The sequence below is a fragment of the Phoca vitulina genome, unplaced genomic scaffold (genome assembly GCF_004348235.1).
Source record: "Phoca vitulina isolate PV1807 unplaced genomic scaffold, GSC_HSeal_1.0 scaffold65, whole genome shotgun sequence".
In the NCBI taxonomy this organism is placed as follows: domain Eukaryota; kingdom Metazoa; phylum Chordata; class Mammalia; order Carnivora; family Phocidae; genus Phoca; species Phoca vitulina.
In genome coordinates, this window is record NW_022589768.1 from 11,203,758 (window position 1) to 11,229,697 (window position 25,940).

At 46.8% G+C, this 25,940-nt stretch overlaps 1 protein-coding gene and 1 pseudogene across 1 annotated transcript in view; both read left to right on the forward strand.

Annotated features, from left to right (window-relative positions):
- Positions 1-25,940, forward strand: part of ST8SIA2 (ST8 alpha-N-acetyl-neuraminide alpha-2,8-sialyltransferase 2) — a 91,030-nt gene that overhangs the window by 13,050 nt on the left and 52,040 nt on the right. The window contains exons 2-3 of the mRNA XM_032392126.1: positions 19,733-19,795; positions 23,191-23,319. Coding sequence (XP_032248017.1) covers positions 19,733-19,795; positions 23,191-23,319 — 192 coding nt within the window. The remainder of the gene's footprint in view (positions 1-19,732; positions 19,796-23,190; positions 23,320-25,940) is intronic.
- On the forward strand, positions 12,852-13,379 carry LOC116624202 (annotated as a pseudogene).

Sequence of the window (25,940 nt, forward strand, 5' to 3'; positions counted from 1 at the left end):
CTTGTAGCAACAAGGAGGGTTTTTAAATCAAGGCTGGTCTGGCTGGCTTAATGGTACCTAATCTCACCTTTTGAAACTGGAACATTTGGGAGTTGAGATCAATTGAGAGAAAATAAAGTAAAATGTGTTGACTTTTGGATTTTTTAGTCTTCATCAGAATGCCATTGTGCAGCGTTGTTTTTATTTTCTGTCTTGGAAATTGGCGGAGATTAGCCGCTGAGACGATTGTTCAGCCTGGACTAGGCGGTGGTGTATTTACTTTTGTTCTTATTGTTTTCATCCACCACAAGACAATCTCCATGAGAGAAAGGTCCATTTCTGCCCCGTTCACCAATGTGTCCCCAGTACATGGCACGTGGTAAATGCTCAGTAACGGTTTCTCAAATGTCACATTTTGGCGTAACCAGCGCATGCTATCTGCCGTGGGCCAGTCCGCTGGAAAAGTCTGCTCCTGATAAGGTGTAGAAAGAGCATGGTGCCCCTGGAGAAAAACTTCCCTGGTACCTAGATTCTGTGACAGTTACCACAAGCTTTATGCGCTCATCACAAAGCCGCACCCAACTCACTGTACACAGATGCTCACAAGCCCTGTGTTGGATGCTGGTGCCCTGCAAAGCTGAACCCAGTATAGAGAGAAGGCTCAAGGCGTTTGTGGTCTGACCGGGCAGAGACTTCTTAGGGGTTGATGACAGATGTGTCTGGAGTGAGCAACAATTTGGGGATCTGGGCTTTGGTTGTGGATTCGCCACCACCAGGCCATTCACCTTAAGGGCAGGCCTGAAGCTCTCTGGGCCTCAGTTTCCCTATCTGTAGAATGAACGGGTCTTCTCTGGCTCCAACGCATCACAACTGGGTGCCTCCCTCGATGAGTTTCCCTGTTGGAGGGAGTCCAGACTCACTGGAAATAGCAAATCCTTTTGTTATGCCTCTGAATTCCTTGCCCTGAAATTTTAGAGAGGGCAATAAATAGGTGCTGGTCTATTTTCACCCACCACTTGCTCTACATTAAACAGAAAAAAAAGGCCACCATCAGAGAAGGCAAACTAACATACTAAGCACCTGTTACATGCCAGGCATTGCAATAGACACTCTCACATCTCAATGAAGCGCCTTGATAAACTTGCAAGAGAGGTTCAGTAGCATCACTGTTTCCTGTCTTCCACTACCACTTGGAGAATCATTATATTACAGCAGGACTGGTGTTCCAGATAAGTTATGCTCAATATTCCATGTGTTAGAAAAGCACCTGAGTGTGTGTAATAAAATATAAAAAAGCTGTTATCAAATATAGCTAAGTTGGGGAGTCTTGGAAGCCTTCTTCCTTTGGTTATCAGGAAGATTCATGTCACCAACAAACCTCTCGTGTGTGCAATGGCGGTGCCTGTCCTCAGCGGTGAGCCCTGCCTTGTAATGAAAATGAAAGTGACATTGTTGTGCTAATGGCATTGATGATTCATATTATAGGAGCTCCAAAGAGGGCTGAGGACAAGAAAGATATTTTCCAGAGGAGGCAGGATCAGGGTGGGACTTGCGTCCAAGGAAGGGTCCAAGGACTTAGCCAGAAAAAGAATGAAGGTGGTGATCCAGATGGGGAGAATGGCCTAAGGCAAAGAAGGTATGAGTGACAGCAAGGAGCTTGGCTGGAGTGGAGGCTTCAGAAGTGCCTGGAGGTGGATGGAAACATGGCAGGACAGAGGGCTCAGAGCCAAGCTGTCAGCGCTGAGGATATCACACTTGGTTCTTTTGGGAGCCACTTTGGTTTAAGCTGGGGTCCAAAGACCTCTAAAGAGTCTGTGATGGATCTTAGGAGATCCATGAACCTCTTGAAATTCTAGGCATTTTTCTGGGCAAAGGATCCACATATTTTAAAGGATTCTCAAAGGGATCCACAAAGCTGAAGAGAAGATGCTATGGACAATAGGGACACTTGAAGCGTTTTGAACAGGATTGTGCAGAGAATATGGGAGTTGCTTAGAGGAGGATGAGCTGGGGAGACCACTCAGGTCATTCACAGGAGGAGCATGAAGGGTATGGGCTGCAGTTGTGTCGATGGAAAGGAAGAGAGAGTTAGGGCATCGTGGTACAGAGAAGAAGTGACAGCACTCTGGGGACCATCAGTGGTGGCTAGGACAATGGTTTGGTCTTAAACATGATGATTATAAAAGGATGCAATTTATTTATGTGGAGATGAAGACATTTAAAAATCACTGACTGAATCACTAATTATCGGAGCATAGGGACAAAAGATCAGCTGGCTCATTCCCCTTTATTCTTCAAGTGTGACAACAAAGGGCCCCGAGATGAGAAGAGATTGTCCATGGTCACGTAGATGGTGGGCAACCAGGGACCAAGCCATAAGAGAATAATATTTAGGAGGGAGGTTGTTGGAGATGGAGATTGGAAGCCATTTGTAGGGAGAAGTTGAAGCCAGGAGTGGAGACAAAATCCCTAAAGAAGCAGAGACCCCGGGATTAAGCCTTGGTCATCACCCTCATTTAGAGGGTGGAAGGAGAAGGAGGGAAGGAGAAGCCAAGGTAGCAAAGTCCATGGAGAAGGGTGGACAAAGATGAGAGGGGAACCAAGGGACCAAAGCAGTGAGCAAGAGAGGTGAGTGCTCCTGGCAGGAGGACCTTAGGTTTGAGGGTGCTCAGGGGCCACTGAGCTTGGCCATCAGCAGGTCCCTGGTGACATTTGGGAGAATGTTGGGGTGAAAGAAGATTTCAAAGAGAGGTCCCTAATCAAAGGGGCAGCGATTACAGTCTGGCCGCACAAGAGGCTTGAGAAGGAAGGAGAAGCAGGTCAGGGGTGTGGAGACCAGGCAGGAGGAGAACCGTTTACAAAGGAAAGAGTATGCATTTGTAAAAGTAAGGTAGAGAAACAAAGATGAGTGGGAGAAGGACAGGAGAAGTTATATGATAAAGCCACAATGTTGAGGTGAAAATGGGACCAATAACCAGAGTTGGGGAGAGGAAGAGTGGGATGAAGGCTCAGAGACCATATTCTAGAGTGGGGAGGCTCCAGAAACATGAATTTTAAAGGAGGGAAGATCTGGGATCCACCAACCCATCAGGCTCTTCTTACCTGAGCAGACCCATCTGCCTGGGGCTCTTTTCACAGCCCTTTGTGAGTCTGGCTCCTGCTCAGATTTCAGGATTCTGATGGAATGCCGGCTCCTTTGGCAGCTCCTCCCTGTCCCCTACAGAGCTTGCCTCCAGTCCCTACAAATCCATCACCATTCCTCCTACTTTCTTCTTAGTGCCACCAAGTACATGTTTATGACTCTGTTCCTTTGCTGGGGTATTTGCCTTTCTTGTATGTGTATGTGTGTGCTTCCTGTCTCCAAAAATTAGATTTTTTTAAAGATTTTATTTATTTACTTGAGAGAGAGAGAGCACAAGCAGGGGGAGTGGCAGAGGGAGAGGGAGAAACCGGCTTTCCACTGAGCAGGGAGCCCGATGCGGGGCTCGATCCCAGGACCCCAGGATCATGACCTGAGCCAAAGGCAGACACTTAACTGACTGAGCCACCCAGGCGCCCCTCCAAATTTAGATTTTAAGCACCTTCAAACCTGGGGGGGTGCTATCTGTCTATCCCCACTGTGCCCCCAGCACCCAGCTCAGGGCCTGTCGCATAGTAGGTGCCCAATAAGTACATGCTAATTGGAAGAAAATGACGGGAAGACAAAGGAATCCAGCCATGACCTATCTCTCTTCTCAGAAGAGTTTTAATGAGAAAAATAATAAAAATAAAGTAAAAATAGCATCTGCCAAGCTGTTTGTATATATTCATTACCTCATTTACTCTTCAAAGTTTACTCACTTTAAGAAGGGAAGAGGCTCAGCTTTAAATACTCTGCTCGTGAAGGCGGAGCTAGGGATCACACCAAAGCTTGTGTTCTTCTGCCACTCTTTTTTTTGACAGTATTGGATCAAAGAGGCATCTCTGTCAAAAAATAAAATAAAACAAAATAAAAATGCAGAGAGGCTAGATCCCTTTCTGCCATCCGTCTGCCAGGGGGTGGGGAGGTCCTGGGCATCCTCTCCTCACTCCTCCCCATTCTGAATGTGCCCATGCAAAGCCCTTCACATGCCAGGGTGTTTTACAAGAGCCTAAAAAGGGTTAAATTTCCCATCCACTTATCCAGTCCACTGTGGGCACATGGAGAAGTCAGCTGGTGAAGAATTCTCTTTGCCTCTGGATTTTTCTAAAGTCCAGGGAGGGGCAGACTAGCCCTCACTTCACTCTAGCTTCTTCCCTGGCATTTTCTAGGTGAATTCAGTGGCAGAAGTGAGGGAAGGGGTAAGGCTGAGGAAGCCCCAGTCCAAAGCCAGAAATTCTACCTTGAGCCATTGTCCCCAGAGCACCATGCAGAGCCACCAACCCAGACCCTGGAGGCAGACAGGCAGAACCCCCCTGGGAGTCCAGACTGATGCTCAGGGCAAGAGGAAAAGCAAAGGAGGGGCTACTTGTCCAGTCCATCTTTGCGCTTCTCACTTTTGCGTGTTCACAACAGAAACCAGGCTCCCTGAAAAGCTTCTAGAAACATTTGAAGCATTAGGGCCAAACCCTCCTAGAATGAGAGGGCAGGAATCCAGTCAATGGACAACCCCAGGCCCCTGCACACACACCCCCTGGAGGACTTGGCTTCCTGCTTCCTCCTCTTGGCTCTGCCAGGGGACGTTTTGGGCATCTGTCTGGAGTCAAGTGTAGTGTCCCAGGTACAATGGCCATCTGGCCCTGCTCTCTGGCTTCTCTTCTGGGTTTGCTCCAGTTTTGACTCCACTCGGACTTTGACCACCCCCACCCCCAACCCCTTGCACCATGTTCCCAATTTGGAGACAATCTGTTAGACAAAGCCAGCTTCAGATCTTGCCTCTAGCCCCTCCTTGCTGTAAATCCTTGGATTCAATGCTTAACGTCTCTAATTGAATGGGAATACTAAAATTGCCCACCTCATAGAGTTGTGATAGAGATGAAAGGAGAAAATCCACAGTGAGGGCATGGACTGTGATGCTGGATGCTGTGCTCAGGCAGTAAGAACTCAGGATGATCACTCCTCTGGGCTCTGTCATCCAAGCACAGTCCTTCTCAAGTCCCCACCCAGACACCTGTTTCTAGCATCAACCTGACACACGCTTGGGTGCCACCATCCTCTACGCCCATCCTCACCCCACCCCCACCTGCTACAAGCTACAGACATTTGTTGAGTGAAGTCATTTTCTAGACCCTAACAACATGGCTGGAGGTCATGTTTTCCACCCTGAGCACCACCTCTGGGCTTTTCTCCAAGGCAATCAGGAATTGGCTCACAGGGAGGACCCAACTGGCAGAACGCCTCTACCATTCCTCCCCAGAGCCCCAGACTCTTGCAGAACACAGGGTGGGTGTGGGGATGGAGGCTGCGGCTGACACCTGAAGACATCAGGGCTGAGTATCCTTCCAGAGCTCGGGCTGGTTTCCTCTTACTAGTCTATGGGTTGGCAATTCAATCAGTGAGCCTTGGGGAGCAACCTCTCACTGTATGGTAGGAAGAAGGAAGCTCCCAGATATTCCTTTCTAGCAGCTTTGTTTCTACACGTTGCAGGGGGCAAAGGACTAGGCCTCCGGGTGTTCTTCTTCTGCTTATGGTTGACTTTATCAGTAAGCACCTTGTCAGTTGTCACTGAGAAGGAACAAGAAACTAGTACCCCTGCCGCTCCCCGCACACCCTCAGGTCCAGCAGGCTTGCTATACCGGGCATCAGAGGGGCTTCTGAGTCAGGGGAGTTAATGGAGAAGGTGGCATGCACTGTTCTGCTACCTGAGTAGCAAAGAGTCGGTCCAGGTAGAACTAAGTTCAACTACAGAGCCCAGGTAGAACACATACATAAGTGAGGAATCTCAGTGTAAGACAAGAGGAAGTGGTGAGGACTGTGGGTAAATGGAACCTATTCCCCCCACCCCCCAATCCCACCAACCTGAGGCACAGCTGCTTCTCAACTCAACCAATTACTATGGCTCAGTGTGGCCAGATCTTCTGATTGTTCAAAAGAGCCAGAAATTAGCATGCTTTACAATAACTATTCCCTTGAGTTTTAAAATATTGGCCTCTGATTTTTAAAATGTTTAGCATATGCAAGCTACCCCCACCCAGACAGGTATTTAGGCCAGATATGACCTGGGGCTGGCACTTCATAAACTCTGAATTAAGTAAATACAGATAGAATAAAGGATTCCTGAGGGAGAGCCTGATGTTCAAGGACACAACCTTGGATCTGACCCACACATTCCAGAAACTTCCCTCTGCTTGGTGGAGTTAGCAAGTGGCTATGTGGGAAAATGGAATACAAAGACAGAGAGGACCAGCTCAGAAAGTGTCTCCTGTGCTCTGCTAAGGACTCTGAGCTTTATTGTGAAAGCTGTGAGGGTCTGTGAGGGAACCCTGAAGAGTTTCAAGGAGGGACTACCAGACTGTACTTTGCATCTCAGAAAGCTGGGTCCAGTGTGGGAGGGCCTGGCAGAGAATGACTCTCCAAGACAGAGAGGCAGAGAAGATGGAGACCAAGCAGGGATCCAGAGTGAGGCCATGAAGGTCAGCACCTGCTCCCCTCAGGTGTACAATCTGAAGGCTGGGTGGTCTTGGAAGGGGGAATGTGGTGAGGGCGTGTGGGGAGTGTAGATGCCACCTTGATTCTGAATGACCTAGGTAGGCTGTCATCCTGGTCAGGTTTGAGTTCTGTGTGGAGGTATCCAGGATGCCCATGATTCTGGAAGCAGCAGTGAGGTGTGCCTGCCGGGAATCAGGCAGTCATGGCATATAGACAAGCAATGAAGTTGGGGTTTGGACAAGTGACCCATGCTCAGCAGGGCTCTGAGCTACCCCAGCATGGAGGGGAGGGAAGGCAGGTGGGGAGGAGCTGGGAGAAAGTAGTGCGAAAGGTTCAGGGAACACTTGAAGAAGTGAGGCCACTCGATGGAGGAGGACAGTGTCCATGGCTCGTGGCATATTTCGGGTCTTGCTCAGTTCACCTGCAGAGCAGAGAGAACCGACGTGTGGTCGGACCCGCTCAAGGACCAGATGGCACTTGGAGAGTTTCTGCAAGAGAGTCCTCCTGAGAGCTCAGTCCAGCACAGCCTGGTAGCCAGTGGATACACCACGCCCAGCTCTCAACAATGTAACCTCCAGTGATGCCTCCTGCTATTTAGCTGAGAGTTTGCTGAAGAAAAGGAAGGGCACTACTTCAGTCTCCGGCACACCATCAGTGAGAGTGACGGCAGCCGGTACCACGGCTCTGCCATGGTGAGCACACGCCTTTTCTTCCACCTGCTGGTCCTTATTTCTCCCTCGTGGGCTACACTGCTGAAAGGCAGCTTCCCTGAGGACAGCTGTCCCACGGGGGCTCAGCAGAGTCCACGCCCGACCATGGTTTGCTCTGATCCAGAGGGCGGAAGCTGTCACCTTAATACTGCAACCGACGTCCCTGTCCGTCCCGTGCTTCTCACTCAGTCCCACAACAGGACCTTGCTTTACCGAGAAGGACATCAAGACCTAGAGGGGTCTAGAGCTGCAAAGCCAGAACCATCAGGAGACAGAGCCCTAGTCCCCTAGCTGATGGTTCTGGCCGTCCTCCTTCATGACACCAACTCTCTGTGCATGGCAACTGCTGGAAAGGCAGGCTGGGGACACATCTGACACCCAGAAGAAACAGGACTTCAAAGTCCTCTCCAACATTGGTGCCCTCGGGGGGTTTCCTCGGGGAAAGGCTGCAGGTGACATTAATGGGGATGCTGTTTCTGAATGCGGCTCCATCAAGAGGTGAACAAAAGAGAGGGAAGAAAGGCCGGCTTAAGGTAGAGGCCTTTCAAGTGGCTGGCGAGGCGAGGCAGGTTCAAGAGCAAAGCGCGGCACGCTGGACGGGCATTCTGCTTCTTTTTAAAGAGCACAGATTTATCCATAGCAGGCCACATGAATGAAATGAGAGGTTTTCAGAGCTGCCAAGCTCCCGCTCAGGTTTTTTGCAGGAATATATTTCTAATGCAACGCAAGAGGCAAAGATGACAGCCCCAGAGGCCCAGGGGCTGCCGATAAATGGACGCTAAGTAATTGGCCAGTGGAGGTGCTATGGTCTGAATGCTTGTGTCCCCCCAGATTCAGATGTCGGAACCCTAACCCTCAATGTGAAGCTGTTAGGGAGTGGAGCCCTCTGGGAAGTGATTCGGTCATGCGGGTGGGGCCCTCATGATGGGATGAGTGCCCTGTTCAAGAGACCCCACAGAGCTCCCTCGCTTCCTCCACCACACGAGGTTAGAACAAGAAGTCAGACCTGGATTGGGGTTGGGGGGAAGGGGCTCCACACGACCATGCTGGCTCTCTAATCTCAAACTCCAGGACTGGATCATGTTCTATCCTTACTGGTGTGGTGCAGGTGAAGAATCTAACTTGAATATTTCTCCAGTCAGCTCACCAACTGTCTCACAACCACTTGTTGAGTTCATCTTTGCTTCCTCTTAACTCCCTGGCATCTCCCTGACAGTATATTAAATCCTTGCCTGCAGCAGGTGAAGGGTGGGGTGCAGGCTTTCTGCAGGCACAGGAGACCCCCGTTCCTGCTCTGCCACTGTTTTCACTGGGCAAATCACTTAACCTTTTGGGACGTGTGTGTTTTATTTTTAAAACTACAATATGGAAATTAACAGGTCCCTGTTACAGAGCCCAGCAAATGAGGTTATTAATATTTTTCACTGATCTCTTTGGAATCTGCATCCCCTTCCTAGAAATATGTTTTATTAACATGTCCATCTGGGACAGGGATTGTCACCTGGGTTGGTAAAGGCATCACTCTTAGGAAGTAAATTTTGCTGGGAAAAGAGAGGTTACTTCATTTAAAAATATATATATTCCAGTATATTTCGTATTTGAAAATTTCATAAAACTAATATTTTGTAAGAAAAATTGTAGAAAGTAATGCTGAACAAAATCTTGTTGAGTGTGAATATAGAGAAAAATCAAGACTTTTAATTGAGGACACCCTCTGTCTGGGGAGTAGTGAGAATCCAGGAGGGATTTTATGTCGCTGTAAGTGGAACCTTAAAGTGTTAAGTGGTGATGATTTAATATAACAATGGATTTTCTGAGCCAGAAGGAATCTTAACCATGCCCTGAGGACTAACCCATCTCTTCGGTGGGGATCATTCATCATGTCCCTTCCTAGTAGCATATTTCCTCTAGAGGGAGGTCTGTCCCATAGCAGACGGAAGCCCCTACTTTACCTATCCAGGAGGGAAGAAGTAGCCACTGTCATCACACAAGGATGGGGTTCAAATAAGATGGGGAATGAGTAGCGTCCATTGCAAGATGTTCACACAAGAGCTCGTTTTGATAGTGTGACGGGGACATAGACCAGATTGGAGGGGTGCCAAGAAAGGGTAGAATGAGGAACACAGACGATTAGTGTAGACAATGCTTTAAGGAGTTTGCAAAGGGCTGGCAAGACATAGAGAAGGTGCTGAGGGGAATATCGAATTAAGGTTGGGTTGTTTATTTAAGACGAGAAAAGCAAAGATATATGTAAATGCTAGTGGGTATGAGCCAGTGACATGGCAGAGGAATCAGGAGCTGGGCTCCTGAGCCAGTCTCCTGGGTCCAAATCCTGGTGTCCCAACTTAGTCCCTATGCTGCTCTAGGAAGTATTTCACCTTCTCTGTGCCTGTGTCTTCTCACATGGAATGGATAAGCAATTCTGCCTCACAGGGCTATTGTGAGGTCCAGGATAAGTATCAGAAGTATGACAGAGCTGAAAGGACATTGTTGAATCTATGGAAGAGAGAAGTAGTTGATAGAACAAGAGTCTCAAAAGGCAGGAAGGGATGCAATTCAGAGCACAGGCAGGTTTGGGTAAGAGAACAGCTAGCTCCTACAGGGTTCCTGGGTTTGGATAAGAGAACAGCTAGCTCCTCTCTTGGAACAAAGGAAGGGAGGAGGCAGACTCCTTCTATTTACAAATATTCATTGAGCCCTTACGATGTCCAGGCACTGTGCCCAACACCCGGGGTGCAGCCGTCAACAAGACAGACACAGCGTTTCCATCAGGGAGCTTACATTCCAGGGGCAGAATCAGATACTGCATTTAATACATGACTATGGTGATAAGAAGACAAAAGGAGATGGGAGCAGGGAGGGCCATGATGGGGGGTATAGCAAAGCAGACGCTATTTTAAATGGGGTGGTCAGAAAAGGTCTCTCCGAGAAAGTGACATCTGAGCCCAGGTTTGAAGGAACGGGGAGTGAGTCATGGAGATATCTACAGGAAGAGTGTTCCAAGGAGGGGGGACAGCCAGTGCAAAAGCCCTGAGGCTGGAGCAACCCCCTAGAGGGACATGGGTAGGTGGGCAGTGGTGGTGGAAGTGAGGCTAGGATTTCCCTTCTTCCTCCCCAAACCATGCTTCTGGGAGGCTGAGTCCTCTTCTCTGCAGTGGAGGGACACCTTCAGCTTTCCTGACTCATCTATTTATTCAGCAGCTCTCTCCCCAGCATGTTTGATGTGCAGGAGAAAAACACCCCACCCCCCACAACACGGAGATGAGCAGGACCCTGTCCTATGCTTGGCGGCAGTCTGGCAAAGCCACGTGCTAGGTGACGCTGCAGGGGTAGGGAGCAACCCTGCTGCAGGTAGGACCAGGACACAGAAGTAGGACAAGTGCTCTGGCTCGCTGTAAAGCAGAGCCCTCAGGATGGGGGCAGGGGGCTCTCAGAAAAGTCTCTATAGCCTTGAATGGCTTACAGAAGTCTTCTCCGCTGACAGCTTCACTGTCTCCAGCTCAAGTCACAGAATAAATATGTCTCACGTCTGAGATTTAACTGCCTTGGTTTCTGGGTTTTCGAGTGTTTTCAGGGTTTTGGAATGCAGCATTCTCTTAGAAGTCTTTCTTTTATAAAGTCCGTCTCCTTTATAAAATGGGTATGGATTAGAGGATGGCGAGTCCCACGTGGATGGTAATCAGTGCCTCAGTTTACTCCAAAAAGGCTCTGGTTTGGGTGATAAATCATATGGTCTCCCTCTCCCTCACCCCGTTAGAGGTGACAGTTTCATGATGAGAAAGGATCAGCAATAAACAGGTACAAAATGTTTGGCATCCAAGTGACTTGTTTACTTGAATTTTGATGTGCAGATGCCTATCTGTACTTTTATACGAAGACTAGAGAAATTCGCTGGAACATAATCAAAGCCCTAAGTTCACATGGATGTTTTCTGAACTTGAGCAATGGGAAGAGCCAGGAGTGAGCTGGTTCCTTTTTGTACACTGATGGAAGCTGATTAACAAGCAAAAGTTTGCTGAAATCAAAGCAAATGGGTAATATTTAATAATTTAATAATATGCTAATATTTAAAGTGAAGGAAGGGAGGACAGCAGAGAAAGGAGCTGAGCGGCCGATGAGGAGAGCTCAGGGGCATAAGAGACACACCTGTGAGCTCGCTAACTTCACCCTCATCCCTGGCACCGACAGCAGAGATCACGATCGTCATGGAAACACCATTGTCAGGGTCGAACCCTACCCAGGTCTCTTCAGAGCTCTGTGCCCTGCATGTTTCAGTATCTGGGAGGTCCAAGAGCTTCTGTACAATAAGACTCATTGTACAGGAAAGGGTGTCAAAGAGACTTTTGAGCACATCAGTAGAGCTTGAGGCCGACCTGATGAGCGAGAAGCTGAGTTCATGGAACCGGAGGAGAGAGACAAGCTGGTGACAAGCATGGGTGGCACTGGGAATAAGTCTGAATCTGATGGCACTACCAAGCCAGAAGCGTCATTTGCTGCCCATAAAACTGAAGCTGCAGTGACCTTTACAGTCATGCTGTGTCCTGGCTGGCGATCCAGAAGTGACCGGCTGGTTCCAGCTTCCAGTGCGATCCACGGTCACGTGGTGAAGAGCCGGCAGTACAGGAGTTCATGGTCCTCCTTGGGAGCTGTGACTTCAGGAAAGGTGTGCTTGATCAGAAGGATGTCATCAAAAAGAAATATGGCAAAGACGCCTCCCAGGAGGGGGATGAGAGGCATTTTGCTCTTAACTCCCTAGAGCAGAGGTCAGCAAAATGTGGCTCACAGGTCATATCCAGCCAGCCACCTATTATCATGTGGCCCTCAAGCCAAGAATGTTTTGACATTTTTAAAAGGTTGGGGGAAAAAAAATTAAAGGAAGTGTAATGCTAATATCGAGTGCTTTATAATACGTCCTGCGGTGTTCTAAAGCCTTGCATTCATTAGCTCATGCAATCCTTACTAAAACCCCATGAAGTGGATACTGTTACTCATTCTGTAGACCAGGAAACAAACAGAAGCTTCTAGATCAGTTAAATAATAGTCAAAGATCACACAGCTAACAGTTAGTTCAGCTAGAACTCAGACTCAGGGAGTCTTATCACAGAGCCTTGTGCTCTTAACCTGCACCCCCATATGAAAGGTTCTCCAACCCTGTAAGTGTAGATTGAGTAGAAGTCCAAAATAGAGACTCGAGACACACGTTCTGATGAGTTCACAGGAAGGAAGAAGGAAGGGAAGGCTTTATAGAAGAATGACGCCACCTTTCTGTCATGATGACAGGACTACTAACTTTGAATCTCAATTAAGCAAACTTCAATCTCCCCTCCAAAAGAATTGCATTCTTCTCATTGTAAAACCTTCAATTTTTCCTCTTGGTCCACAAGCCTAAAATATTTGCTGTCTCTGGCCCTTTAAAGGAAAAGTTTGCTGACTCATATCCTGCAGAATACAGAACCTTGGAGTTGCTATGGAATGTGACCAGAAAGGCTGGCTACACTTACAAGGTGGCGAATGGCATGAATGCAGTAGCCTCTAGTTCTTAGAGTTTGGAAAGTATGACCTCAAACTTCAGGTCTCCTCATGAACCCAGCCATTGCATTACTCCTGACTAGCTGGTGACCGGGTACAAGTCCTTCATCAAGGACTACCCAGTGGTATCTACTGAAGATGCCCTAGATCAGGATGACTAGAAAGCTGGGAAGAAGTTCCCACAAATGCAGGTAGTATTCAGGTGGTAGGGGGTGGTCTCACAGTGATCAACCCAAAATGAATTACTAAGCCTATGGACAACACCACATGTAACTGCCTTCTGTTCAGAGTGAATCAGAGACCAGTGACAGAGTCTCTTCAGGAATGCAAATTGGCCTGGTCCAAAGGATGGGGTGCCATGTTTCCCACTGTGCTAGGGCAACTGAAAATACTTTTATTGCCAGCCTCATGGTGAGGATCTGCACTGGATCAACAAGGCTGGGCCCCTTGCCCATCTGAGCACTTGGCCAAGTACAACCAGCTCCATGGAGGAGGAGATGGACAGCAAAGCTTAATTTTCTGGCAACAAATTCAGGAAGCTGCTTGCCAAGTAAGTCCTGGGCAGGAGAGCCCCTGACCCATCCAAGCACTGGTCAGCTGGTAGAATCTCTGTTCCTGTTCTAATCACAGGTGCTCAAGGATCAAGACACAAACACTTTGGAGGGGTCTTTCCCTCTCTTGTCTCTGTGATATTCTGCCTCCTTAGAACAGCCACATCAAAAGCTAGATTTCTGATGCATATTACTACATGAAAGAATCTTTAAAAAATTATACTAAGTGAAAGAAACCAGACACAAAGGTCAACTATTGTATGATTCCACTTATATAAAATATCTAGAATAGACAAATTCATGAAGATAGGAAGTAGAATAGAGGTTACCAGGGGCTGGGGGAAAAAGGGATCAGGAAGATATTGTTTAATGGGTACAGAGTTTCTGTTTGGGTGATTAAAAAAATTTTCTGGAGCTACATAGTGGTAATGGCTACACAACACTGTGAATATATTTATGCCATTGAATTGTACACTTTAAAAGGGTTAAAATGGGGATTTTATGTTAAGTATATTTTGCCATAATAAAAAAAAGAAAAAACCCACACTTGAACCCTGAACCCAGGAGCCCTAGCTCTGTCCATGTGGCTAACCCCAAATGAATCATCCCTTTCCTTACAGTCCTCCCCACCATGCATCTCTGGGGCCATCTACTTATAGTGTGTCCTTTGGATGTCAACAGGTAGGAACCCCAAGTGGTTTATGCAAAAATTGAAGGGAAAAAAATGCATTCAGTATCCTCCCAAAACTCTGAAGGAAGAACCATCTGCAAATTCATGATTTGTGCTTTAGTTTAATCTTTTATTCTCAAAACTAGTCAGTTGTTTAAATTGGGTCTAGACTCTTAATTAAAGCTGACAGTTTGTTTACCGAGCCTGACTCTCCAGTGAGAAACAGAGAACACAGGAGATTCTAAACAGCTACAAGACCCCAACGCGCTAGATGTTACCTTACTCATAAACAACTGGGCTTGGGTGAAGAGGCAACACAGAAATGCAGCTTTCAGGTTTGCTAATTGCTTTTCACTAAAAACAGAGCTAACTGTACATGATGTGGTTTTTTTTTTTTTAACATACCATTTTTACGTATTGTCTTAGTTTACCAAGTATGCTCTACGCGGAGGGAGTATTGGGTCAGTGGTGGAAAGATCACTGTCCTAAAATGCAGGGCTCTAAAGCAATCTCTATCATCACTGTGGCTGAGAATATTCAGCCGGGCCAAATGCACAGTGGTTATCACTAGTATTATACCTTGTTTTATAGAGTTCTTTATGTGTGCAAAGTGCTTTCCCATATGTTTTCTCCTTTGGATGATAAGTGCCTTTGTTTCTATGACTTCAGCACACTGTGAATTATCTTTAGCAACTTTTTTTTACCTGATCATCTTCTTAAGTCACTCAACCAAGCAGGTATCAGCATTCCTCCATTGTAAGGAAGGTAAGCTTAGTTTAATAACAGTGAAGGCAAAACCTAATCAGAAAAAAAAAAAAATCCCTTGTCAATTCATGTGATTCTTGTTGAGCGAAACATCTGCCATCTATTTCTTTGAATGATGGTCTGCCCCATTCTATGGATATCTGAGAGGTGAAAGTGTATCTTGTACAGGTGTAGATAATATGCAGGAACACGGCATGCTCACTGGAAGGGAAGACTTTGAAAGAAAAGTCCCACTTAACCTTGAAGTTAGATTTGATTCACTAAGCCATAATTGGGGAAGGCTGTGAAGGTGAACAAGACAGGGTCCCCCCTGTTTTAATATAAGTCTTATTATTATTTAGGTATGGTCAGGCCAACAGATCAGGGGATGATTGCCATTAAAAAGATAGTTCATTATACTCCCAGATCCCAGGTCACTTAGGAGGCAGAGAGATGGGGAAAACTGTGGGCAAGAGCCTTTATTATTGTTCTCACAGGCAGGACAAGCAGGCTGAGGTTGGCTAGTTTGAATAAATCCAGCAGGCTGTAGGACATAGGGTCTGCCCCTAGCTGTCTAATACCTGGCTCTGGGGTGATTAGGGCAGGGGGATAGTAGCCCAGAGTGTGAGACCCCAGTAAGGGAGGTGGCAGGGGTTGGTTGGTTTGCCTTTGAAAGGTGCACTCCCAAGTGAGTTGTTTACTGTCTCTAGGAGTTGGCTAATCCTAGGAGGGGCAGTCCCTCCAGAGTCCACAAGGCTTCAGAATACAGAAAATATCCATTCATCTGGATAAAGAAATGTGGTATATATATACAATGGAATATTATGCAGCCATCAAAAGGAATGAAATCTTGCCATTTGCAACGACGTGGATGGAACTGGAGGGTGTTATGCTGAGCAAAATAAGTCAATCAGAGAAAGACATGTATCATATGACCTCACTGATATGAGGAATTCTTAATCTCAGGAAACAAACTGAGTGCTTCTGGAGTGGTGGGGGTGGGAGGGAAGGGGTGGCTGGGTGATAGACATTGGGGAGGGTATGTGCTATGGTGAGTGCTGTGAATTGTGCAAGACTGTTGAATCACAGACCTGTACCTCTGAAACAAATAATACATTATATGTTAAAAAAAAAAAAAGAAGAAGAAGAAGAAGAAGATAGCAGGAGGGGAAGAATGAAGGGGGGGAAATCGGAGGTGGAGACGAACCATGAGAGACGATGGACTCTGAAAAACAAACTGAAGGTTCTAGAGGGGAGAGGGGTGGGGGGATGGGTTAGCCTGGTGATGGGTATTAAAGAGGGCACGTACTGCATGGAGCACTGGGTGTTATACGCAAACAATGAATCATGGAACACTATATCAAAAACTAGTGATGTAATGTATGGTGATTAACATAACAATAAAAATTTAAAAAACTAATGATGTAATGTATGGTGATTAACATAACAATAATAATAAAAAAGAATACAGAAAATAAAAGACCTGGTTAATGCATACCCTCCAGGGGCTGACATTCTAGTGTAGTGAGCAGCTGAGGAAACTGCAACCAGGACCAATCTCCAGGCCCTGGTTTCAACTCTAAGAAGAGGAGTTTGGACTATGCACATGAGATTTCTTTAAAGCTCCCCCCCAATTCGTGAGTTCATAAAATAGTTGAAATAATTAAATACACCATGAAGGTGACAAATGCTGTAAGACAATTGAATGCTCTGGGAGGAGAAGGAAAAGATGGCGGAGAAATGAAAATGGGATGGTTTGGAAGGGAGGCACAGGCGTTGGCTCAGCGTTCAGCTCAGGAAGGTGACACGGATGGGCTGGCTGGTGGGAGATCCATTTTCCCGGGGGCACTGGGCAGAAACAAGAGCTAGAGCAGAGATTCTGAATGGAGACAATTTGGCCCCTTGCCCCAGGGGACATTTGGTGATGTCTAGACATATTTTTGGTTGTCATAACTTGGGGGGTGAGGAAGGGCTCCTACTGGCATAAAGTGATAGAGGCCAAGATGCTGCTCAACACCTTATCCCCAACCCCACCAACAAAGAAATATCCCACCCAAATGTCAACAGTGCTGAAGCTGGGTAGTCCTGAGGTAGAGGAAGTATTGGTATGAAAAAGGACCTGGATTTGTGGTGCCCACGTCAGTAGGTCTTGGTGCCACCCAGGACCTGGCCTGGAGGCAGAAGAGAAAGACCTGGGACAGCTGTAGTCAGGCACGTGGTTCTCTCCAAACCCCTGGTCACCTTAAACCAGAGGGCTGCTCTCTCTTCTGATGCCTGCTTCAATTTCATGAAAGCCACTGTGCCCAGGGTTTGTTGAGGATTGCTTTTTTGTATAAGCAGAGTTTTAAATTTTTTTTTTTAGATTTTTTTTTTTAATTTATTTATTTGACAGAGAGAGAGAGAGAGAGAGAGAGAGACAGCTAGAGAGGGAACACAAGCAGGGGGAGTGGGAGAGGGAGAAGCAGACTCCTGGCCGAGCAGAGAGCCTGATGCGGGGCTCGATCCCAGGACCCTGGGATCATGACCTGAGCCGAAGGCAGATGCTTAACAACTGAGCCACCCAGGCGCCCCGAGTTTTAAATTTTTATAAAGTCAAATCTGTCTTATATTTTCTGTTATGATTCTTCTTACCCTTCTGAATTTTAAAAAAGTCCTTCACACACACTCTTCATACCTCATCAAAGATTTGATAAATATTCTCTTCCATTTTCTCACCAATTTCTTATGGGATCCCTTCCTTAAATGGGTACCTCTTCAGTCTTTTCCAGAGGGTGCTAGAAGTATTCTTGGGGATAATATGACTTTAGGAATTCCATTGATAAATATTTTTGTGTTCATGACTTTGTGTTCTTTTCAAATGCATATATAATCACAATATCAACCTGTATTTTCACAGATGGCATTGCTTAGGATCAGGAGTTTTTAAAGATGAGTCAGTTTTAAAACTTAAGTAGGTAATGGTGTGAGTGATAAACAGAAAATGGCAAACTGGTGATAGGAGTATGAGAATGGCTGGCGTTTAGGAAACACTAGTTAAATCATTTGAAATTTATTTTGCTGTGTAGAATAGAGTAACATTCAACTCATTCCCCTCCACCTCACCTCCAGGTTGTTAACCAACTACTCCTAACCATTTATTGAATTTCTCATTGATCATGATTTTTTAAAGTCATACATCAATTCTTATATGCAATCTTTCTGGATGATCTTTTTTGTTCCATTAACCTTTCATTAGCCTTCAGCTATTACCGCACTATTAATTACTGCACTTAATATCTAGCCCTGCAGGTCTTCCTTCCCCGTGAAGAGTACTGATTTTGAGGAGGGGGGTCAGGATGGGGGGATGTGAAAGGTCAATGACATGTGGACAGGAGTACAAACAGGAAAGTCCTTGGGGTTTGATCTGAGTAGATAATAGTTATAGGGCCAGAGCTGGCCGATATTCCCAGACCCCTGAGTTAAAAGTGCCAGAACAGAGCTCTGTTCCCAGGGAGAAACAAGGAGGAACAAAAAGGAAATAGTAGGCATTGATTTAAGATGTGAAGAACCAATGATACTCCATGCAATCAAGAACTAGACGGGGAAGGATGGAAATTTGAGACCTGAGGAAAAACCTGAGGGAGGAGGCTCTCGGCAGGACGTAGCATACTTCCTGTTGTTGGGTTGTCTGGCTGTGAAGTGGGAGAATGTTGCCTGTTGCCAAATAATGCTGAAAAGACATTTCAGTCCATCAGGAAAAGACATGTATGTTTTCACACACGTATACACAAAAGGCACACACAGTGTTATAACTACAGATATAACCCTAAAGAAAGCAGACAGAAAAATCCAGACTTATATCCAGTGTAGAGATAAGCATTCCCTTCCCCCAAAGAGTTCTCATTAAATCACAGGATCCCTTGAAACACACAGCTTTGCCAGTGATTTAATTGTTTCTTTGGAGTGTTCCAACACCCTGACTGAAAGCCTAGATGGAAATTTTAAAAATGAGAAAAGTATGAAGAAAGAGCTCCTCAACCACACATCCTTATAAATCAGTGGTATAAAAGTATTTAATTTAATAAAAATAATTAGTCTCACAACTTTTTTTTAAAAACACACACAGGGAACAGAGTGGACTAGGTACTGAGGATGGATGGATTCATCTATCCCTTGGCCCAGTGTGCTAGCAAAGCAGGATGAAACTTCATGGCCCTAGAGGCCCCCTTCAGAATGGAATTTTCCAGAATTGAATGGATGGTGGTGCTGGAAAGAGACCTAGAAGGCTTTTACTCCAAAAACCTATATTCCAGAGGAAGAAGCAAAGGACCCCATTATTAGGACCCCAAACAGCATCTCCTGCTTCCCGCCCCCCAAAAAGTTACACCACTTATTATTTTTCCTGCCACCAGAAAGCAAATCATTATCACATTTGGTTGGAGGCAATGATTGAGTCAATCATTGCTGCCTCTGTTGAACTTCTGGTGTCTCAGGTTTGGAATGTGATGGACAACATCCTAACACATGTGAGTGAGAGCAAGAGAAGACCAGGGGCAGATGCTGAATCATGCTAGAGTAAATGCCAAGTCATGCTAAGTCATGCTAGAGCAGATGCTATGTCATGCTGAGTCATGCTGAGGTGTACTATCCTCTGGGATTAACTAGGGGAGATTAATCTCAAAGAAGTTTGCCTCAAGACTCAAATGAAAATCTCAAGTGGAAACCCTGGTACGAATTGAAACAGTGTTCAAGTGGGAAGCCGGAAGGATCTGGAGGCCTACTTCCCTGTAAAATGCTTGGGTCTGTGGCTGGGCCAGGATGTTGCCCATTCTGGAGAAGCCAGAGTGAGATCTCATCCTCCCTCTGTAGTTCTCCAGGCGGGCTGCAGGATCTCCTGGTGATTGAAGAGGGCTTTGCGAAGAAGAGCTGGGTTTATAAATAATGCATTTCCTTTGTCTTGCAGGGATTCTGGAGGCAGAGGTACAATCAGATCAGCTGTGAACAGCTTACATAGCAAATCTAATAGGTTTGTAAATTAGATTTTGTGTTCATTTGTTTTTGCTGTAAGGCAGCTATTAATCTGCTTCTCCTCTTTGCTGGATGGTGCCCTTCTTACTTAGCAAATAGATCCGTTTCGTTTCACTTTGGCTTTGCATTTCCCTAATCACTTTTGGGGAGGAGCTGTCGATAGAAGAGCCCATGAAATGGCCCAAGGTCTAGAGGCTGCAGAGATGGAAAACTCAGATGGGTAAGGCTACTTTCTGGGAAAGAGCCCACATACTTTGAAGCACTTGAGCCGCCAATGTGCTTATTCATAACTTGCGTTTTTGCTGAGCAGTGGAAGCTCTAAAGAGAATCGGGTCTTTCACTCGATTTCATTGTGGTAGGTGGCTTATCCAGGAGATTAAGACGGAAAATAAACATTCAGGAACTTCAAAAAGACCTCTTAAAAATATTTAGGGAGTCAATTCAGTAATGTTAATCTTGATTGTTGAATGCACAATCTAAGTTCTGAAAGTGTTTTTTCCTGTGATGATCCTTGGCTAGGGGCTGCTCAATACACAGAAGCAAGCAAATGCTTGGCAAGCCAACAGACCCACACTTGCCACTGGCTATGGTTGGACCATACCTCTGAGTTCCCATTCTCCACTGATGACAACTGCCCCATAGCTATGACCTACAGTCTATGAGCCTGAGCTTAAGGAACATTGGAAGGAAGAAAGAATGCCACATTATTTGATGTAAATAGCCACTACTGAAAACGAAGACCTTGTTTTACTTTCTAAATATCCTATTGTGGTCAGTCTGGGAATGAGAGATCCAAATTATTTGGAGTAGGGTCATTATTTGCCCTTCCATAGATTTTTTTTAGGTCTCTTGACCATAAGACCTATTCAATATGTCCATTCCTGACCCCACATGATTCAGGAAAGTGACCCTCTCTCCCTGACGTCATTGCTTCTAGCTATCTAATGACCTCTTAACTACCTGGGAGCTACAAATGAAGATTGCACTATCTCTTCTACTGTGGAAAAATGCCCCCTTTTGGAGAAACAAGATCTTGACCCTTGATCTTGCCACAGCTGTGCCCCATGGTAACTTGAGGGTGGAAGAGTCTTCTCCAGCATGAGAAGCAGGAAGAAAAAGTCTTGGGAGCTAAGCAGACCTGGATTCAGTCCCCGTGCTTGTTAGCTGGGGCCATGGGCAAATTATTTCTCCCCTCTGAACCTGTTTCCTCATTGAATTAGAACAACCCACCAATCCAGCTGAGTTTGTGCAACATAGAGCATGTAAAAACCAGTGACCTGAGGTGGTTCTGGGTCACCTAATCCATCCCCTCAGTGTTACAGAGAAGAAGGCAGAGGCCAGATACGCAAGGTGACTTGACCAAGTCCCCCAGCTCGACAGCCACAGAGCCAGGTTTAACTCCAGGAAGATCATGGCTGGCAGTGCAGGGTCCCCGCCAAGGTTTCACTAGGAAGTGGAGACAGAAATGGAATTTTACCACTAGTCATGCCAGCGTTTATCTATTTCCCTTCCTCACCTCCACCACTCTGTGTCCCAGAGAAGCCTGGAAACTCCTTCTGGAGTTTTCCAAGAAAATCCCCTGGGCAAGCATCCAGGATAAATACCTCTGCAGATCTTTCCAGCCTGAGAGAGCCTGGGGTCACCCAATGTGCCCCAGTTTCTGGGAAGCTTCACCTTAAGACCGAATCCACCTTAAGCCATAAGATGCCAGGTTCTGGTCACTTATTACCAATGAGAGCGTCAGCTACCCTGTTAGGAAGACAATTTCCCATCACAAGAAGTCAAGTGTTTCTATCACATATACCATCTGATGTAAGCTACAGTGAAGTTTGGGTTCTTGGGGTGGTCCCGAGTGTCACCGCTCCTGCCTGTGGCCGGTGCAGAAGGAGGCAGTGCCACAGGGTTATAGCCACAAGCAGCTCCTCCTGGAGCCTCATAAGAAGGCAGTCAGTGAGAGGTGCAGGAGACCTCATGGTCCTTACAGAATTCTAGATCCTTAATTCTGGATATCTTCCTTTCTCCACCCTCTTTCTATAAATGGGGAAACTGAATCTCAGAGAGGTAAAATGATTTACCCACAGTCACACAGCTTGTGAAATCTTTCCGTGACACCTTCTGCTTCCTTTCATGAAAGCAGCAAAATTTCCAAGGGTCTTCTGTTTCCTCTTCTAGTCCTCTGCAAAAGTTACATATGTTTGAATCCAAGACCAGCAATATCAGCCAGAGGAGTCATGAATATTGAGCAATGGAGGTGTGTGGGGAGAATGTGCAGAGACAATTTGCCACCCCCAGCTGTATTTCTTCTCTACTTACAAAAAGCAAAATAGAGCATTGGCTGTAGACCTCGTTAAAAGAATTGCATCTTTTTTAACTTGGCTGTTTCAAGATAAATGCCGAGGACATAGATGTTTCGTTTGAATTCTTTAGAGCTCCAAAGTTTGGCATCACAAATCCACTTATCACTCGAAGTGGGAGAATCTGCTTTCAGCACAGACAAAAGCAACACCTGATGTGACCCACACGCATCTGTGCACGTCTGACAGAGGCAGGCTAGCTACTACGCTGCCTTTAGAGATGTAATTGTAACCTAGTTTCTTAGAAACCTACTAGCATAGATTTCAAACCTCAGAATTCAAGCAGGTCCTGAATGCTCAGTGTTCCTGAGTCAGGTGGAGAGATGGTGTGCCACCAGAATTGTGATTTGCCCTGGGCATACAGGGCCAACCAGCTCCTTCCTCCATCCGGGCTCCCCCAGGGTGAAATTCAAATTCAAATTCAAATTCAACAAACATTTATTGAGCACCTGCTATGTTAGACCTTTGGGGAATGAAAAAATGAATGAGGGAGCTCCCCTGCTTACAGCCTAGTGGGAGAGGGAGACTGAGCACCGAGAGCTGTGGAACGAGGTGTGAGGTGTCATCTGAGAGTATAAACGGGGCATTGACAGGGTAAGGGGGAGGAGGGGGAAGCTGCAGGCTGCTTCACTTTCCCCTGGTATGAGCTTTTGTTTTCTCTTTATTAAGCCTGTAGACCATCTGATGACACCCAGCTGCTAATGCAACTGCAGAGTTTTGCAAAAGTAACTTGAAGACGTATTACTATTCCAACGGTGACAGATAGATTTCACTGGGAGGAGACGTTGGGGCGGGGGGTGGGGAGAAAGAAAGTTCTACCACCCCTTCCCCGTCTCCAAACTGGATGTAGCGTATACCTGAGGGAGAGAATTTGTGCATTCTAGAGGATAAATAGACTTCCTTCCCTTCTCGGGTAATAACTGCAATTTTGCTCTCCCGAAGTTTACATCCAAGCCCGTGCAAAAACAAAACTATTAGACTTGTCATTGGTGTGCTAACAGATCATGTCTACCCTCTTTCTCTTTTTTTTCCCTTCCAGAGCTGAAGTTGTAATAAATGGCTCCTCGTCACCAGCTGTTGTTGACAGAAGTAATGAAAGCATTAAGCACAACATCCAGCCAGCCTCGGCCAAATGGAGACACAACCAGACGCTCTCTCTGAGGATCAGGTAGTGGTAATCACCTATAGGACAAGAGACAGCCTTGGCCTTCTTCGGCACAAGCTGGCAAATTGCCGCTCTCCATCATCTAAAGAAGTCAGGATAGAAATAAAATGTTTACCTCCCGCTGAGGCAGGTTTCATCTGTAAGCGATCAAATGGAAATAAAAACCTGAGACAAGCCCAGCGGCCCAACACATGTGTGCAGTGACTGGGGCCGGGGAGGTGGGCAGGAGCACCCTGCTGAGGTCCTGGGTTCTGGAAGGAGTGAGGCTCTCGGGTCAGCAGCAGCAGGAGCCTGGGGGGTGGAGACCACAGGTGGCTTCTTCCAGGGGTTCCAAAGCAAGAGTCCTTCTCGGGCGGGAGACATCCCCTGCTTGCACCAGCCTGGTACCTGTGCCGCTATCTGTGGGTGACCCAGGAGCTGGTATGAAGAGGAGAGGTGTGCTTAGCCAGAGAGCAGCTCTTGTCCTGAGCTTCGAGGGTGATGTCTCAGAGCTCTGCGGTCACTGCAGGGTGGCAGGGATGGAGAGCTGTAAAGAAGGAATTACAGCATCAGCATTTTGCGTACTTGACGTTGATATAGCCATGACTGACCCAGCAAAGCTTGGTCAGTAGAACCCTGGCATTGTGCTGGGGGCCCGGGGTGCTAACATGAAACAGACATGCTAGCGGGGAGACGCAGATATAAGACAGGACAGTGGCACGTGATGCACACATTATGAGATGTATTGCATCTCATAAATAGGTGGAAATACAGAGATCACACTGAGGAGAGAACACTTCATTTTGTAAGGGGACGAAGCAGGATAGTCAGGAAAGGAGCAGTGGGATTTGAAAGGCAATTAGGAGTTTGCCAGGCATGCCGAGCTTCGTCCCGCTTGCGCACAGCCTGATGTCTGGTGTTTGTTCTCCGTGCTGCTGGAGCACAAAGTAGGAGGTAAGGCATGTGGATGGGGAGGTTGGCGAGGTAGCCTGGACCAGATGGAGGAAGCCTTGACAATGGCGGCCAAACTTCCCTGGCCTTCCACCATGGGGAGGGAGAACAGGGGGCCCAGACCTACCGAAAGTGTCACCACATGGAGCAGGGAGCTACCCCCGTAGGGTAGGCTCACTGTCAAAATGGAAATGCCCCCGCCCCCCAGTTCTCAAGGCTTCGTTTGGGGACATGAGGGGGTGTGAGGGGTGGGGGCTAGAGAGGCATGAGACCCAGGACCCAGCAGCTGAGAAGCCATCTGAAGGAACTGACTCCTGGCACCACCATTCTGCCATCCTCACCAGTGTGCCTTCTGAGGCCCCCTGGGTAGACAGTTGCAGGCCTACGTCACTCACCCTTGGATCAGCAGCACCCTCGGATCGGTCAGTGAGAACACGTGCAATAGTCTCCCAGGGTTGCGTTGCTCTTAACCAATTCCCACCCACTTGGTGGCTTAGGACAACAGAAACGTATTCTCTCCCAGCTCTGGGGCCCAAGTTCCAGTTGCTCCCTCTGCAGGGCCGGTGGGGGCGGGCGGGCGGTGTTCCTCCAGCCCCTCCTCAGCCCTGTGGCCTCATCGCTCCAATCCCTGTCCCCATCTCTTCTCTGTGTCTGAGTATTTCCCTCTCCCGCTTCTTTTTTTTTTTTTTTTTTTTTTAAATTTTTTTTATTGTTATGTTAATCCCCATACATTACATCATTAGTTTTAGATATAGTGTTCCATGATTCATTGTTTGTGCATAACACCCAGTGCTCCATGCAGAACGTGCCCTCCTCAATACCCATCACCAGGCTAACCCATCCTCCCACCCCCCTCCCCTCTAGAACCCTCAGTTTGTTTTTCAGAGTCCATTGTCTCTCATGGTTCTTCTCCCCCTCCGATTTCCCCCCCTTCATTCTTCCCCTCCTGCTACATTCTTCTTCTTCTTTTTTTCTTTCTTAACATATATTGCATTATTTGTTTCAGAGGTACAGATCTGAGATTCAACAGTCCTGCACAATTCACAGCGCTTACCAGAACACATACCCTCCCCAGTGTCCATCACCCAGTCACCCCATCCCTCCCACCCCACCCCCCACTCCAGCAACCCTCAGTTTGTTTCCTGAGATTAAGAATTCCTCATATCAGTGAGGTCATATGATACATGTCTTTCTCTGTTTGACTTATTTCGCTCAGCATAATACCCTCCAGTTCCATCCACGTCGTTGCAAATGGCAAGATCTCATTCCTTTTGATGGCTGCATAATATTCCATTGTATATATATACCACATCTTCTTTATCCATTCATCTGTTGATGGACATCTTGGCTCTTTCCACAGTTTGGCTATTGTGGACATTGCTGCTATAAACATCGGGGTGCACGTAGCCTTTCGGGTCCCTACTTTTGTATCTTTGGGGTAAATACCCAGTAGTGCAATTGCTGGATCGTATGGTAGCTCTATTTTCAACTTTTTGAGGAACCTCCATACTGTTTTCCAGAGTGGCTGCACCAGCTTGCATTCCCACCAACAGTGTAGGAGGGTTCCCCTTTCTCCGCATCCCCGCCAACATCTGTCATTTCCTGACTTGTTAATTTTAGCCATTCTGACTGGTGTGAGGTGGTATCTCATTGAGGTTTTGATTTGGATTTCCCTGATGCCGAGCGATATTGAA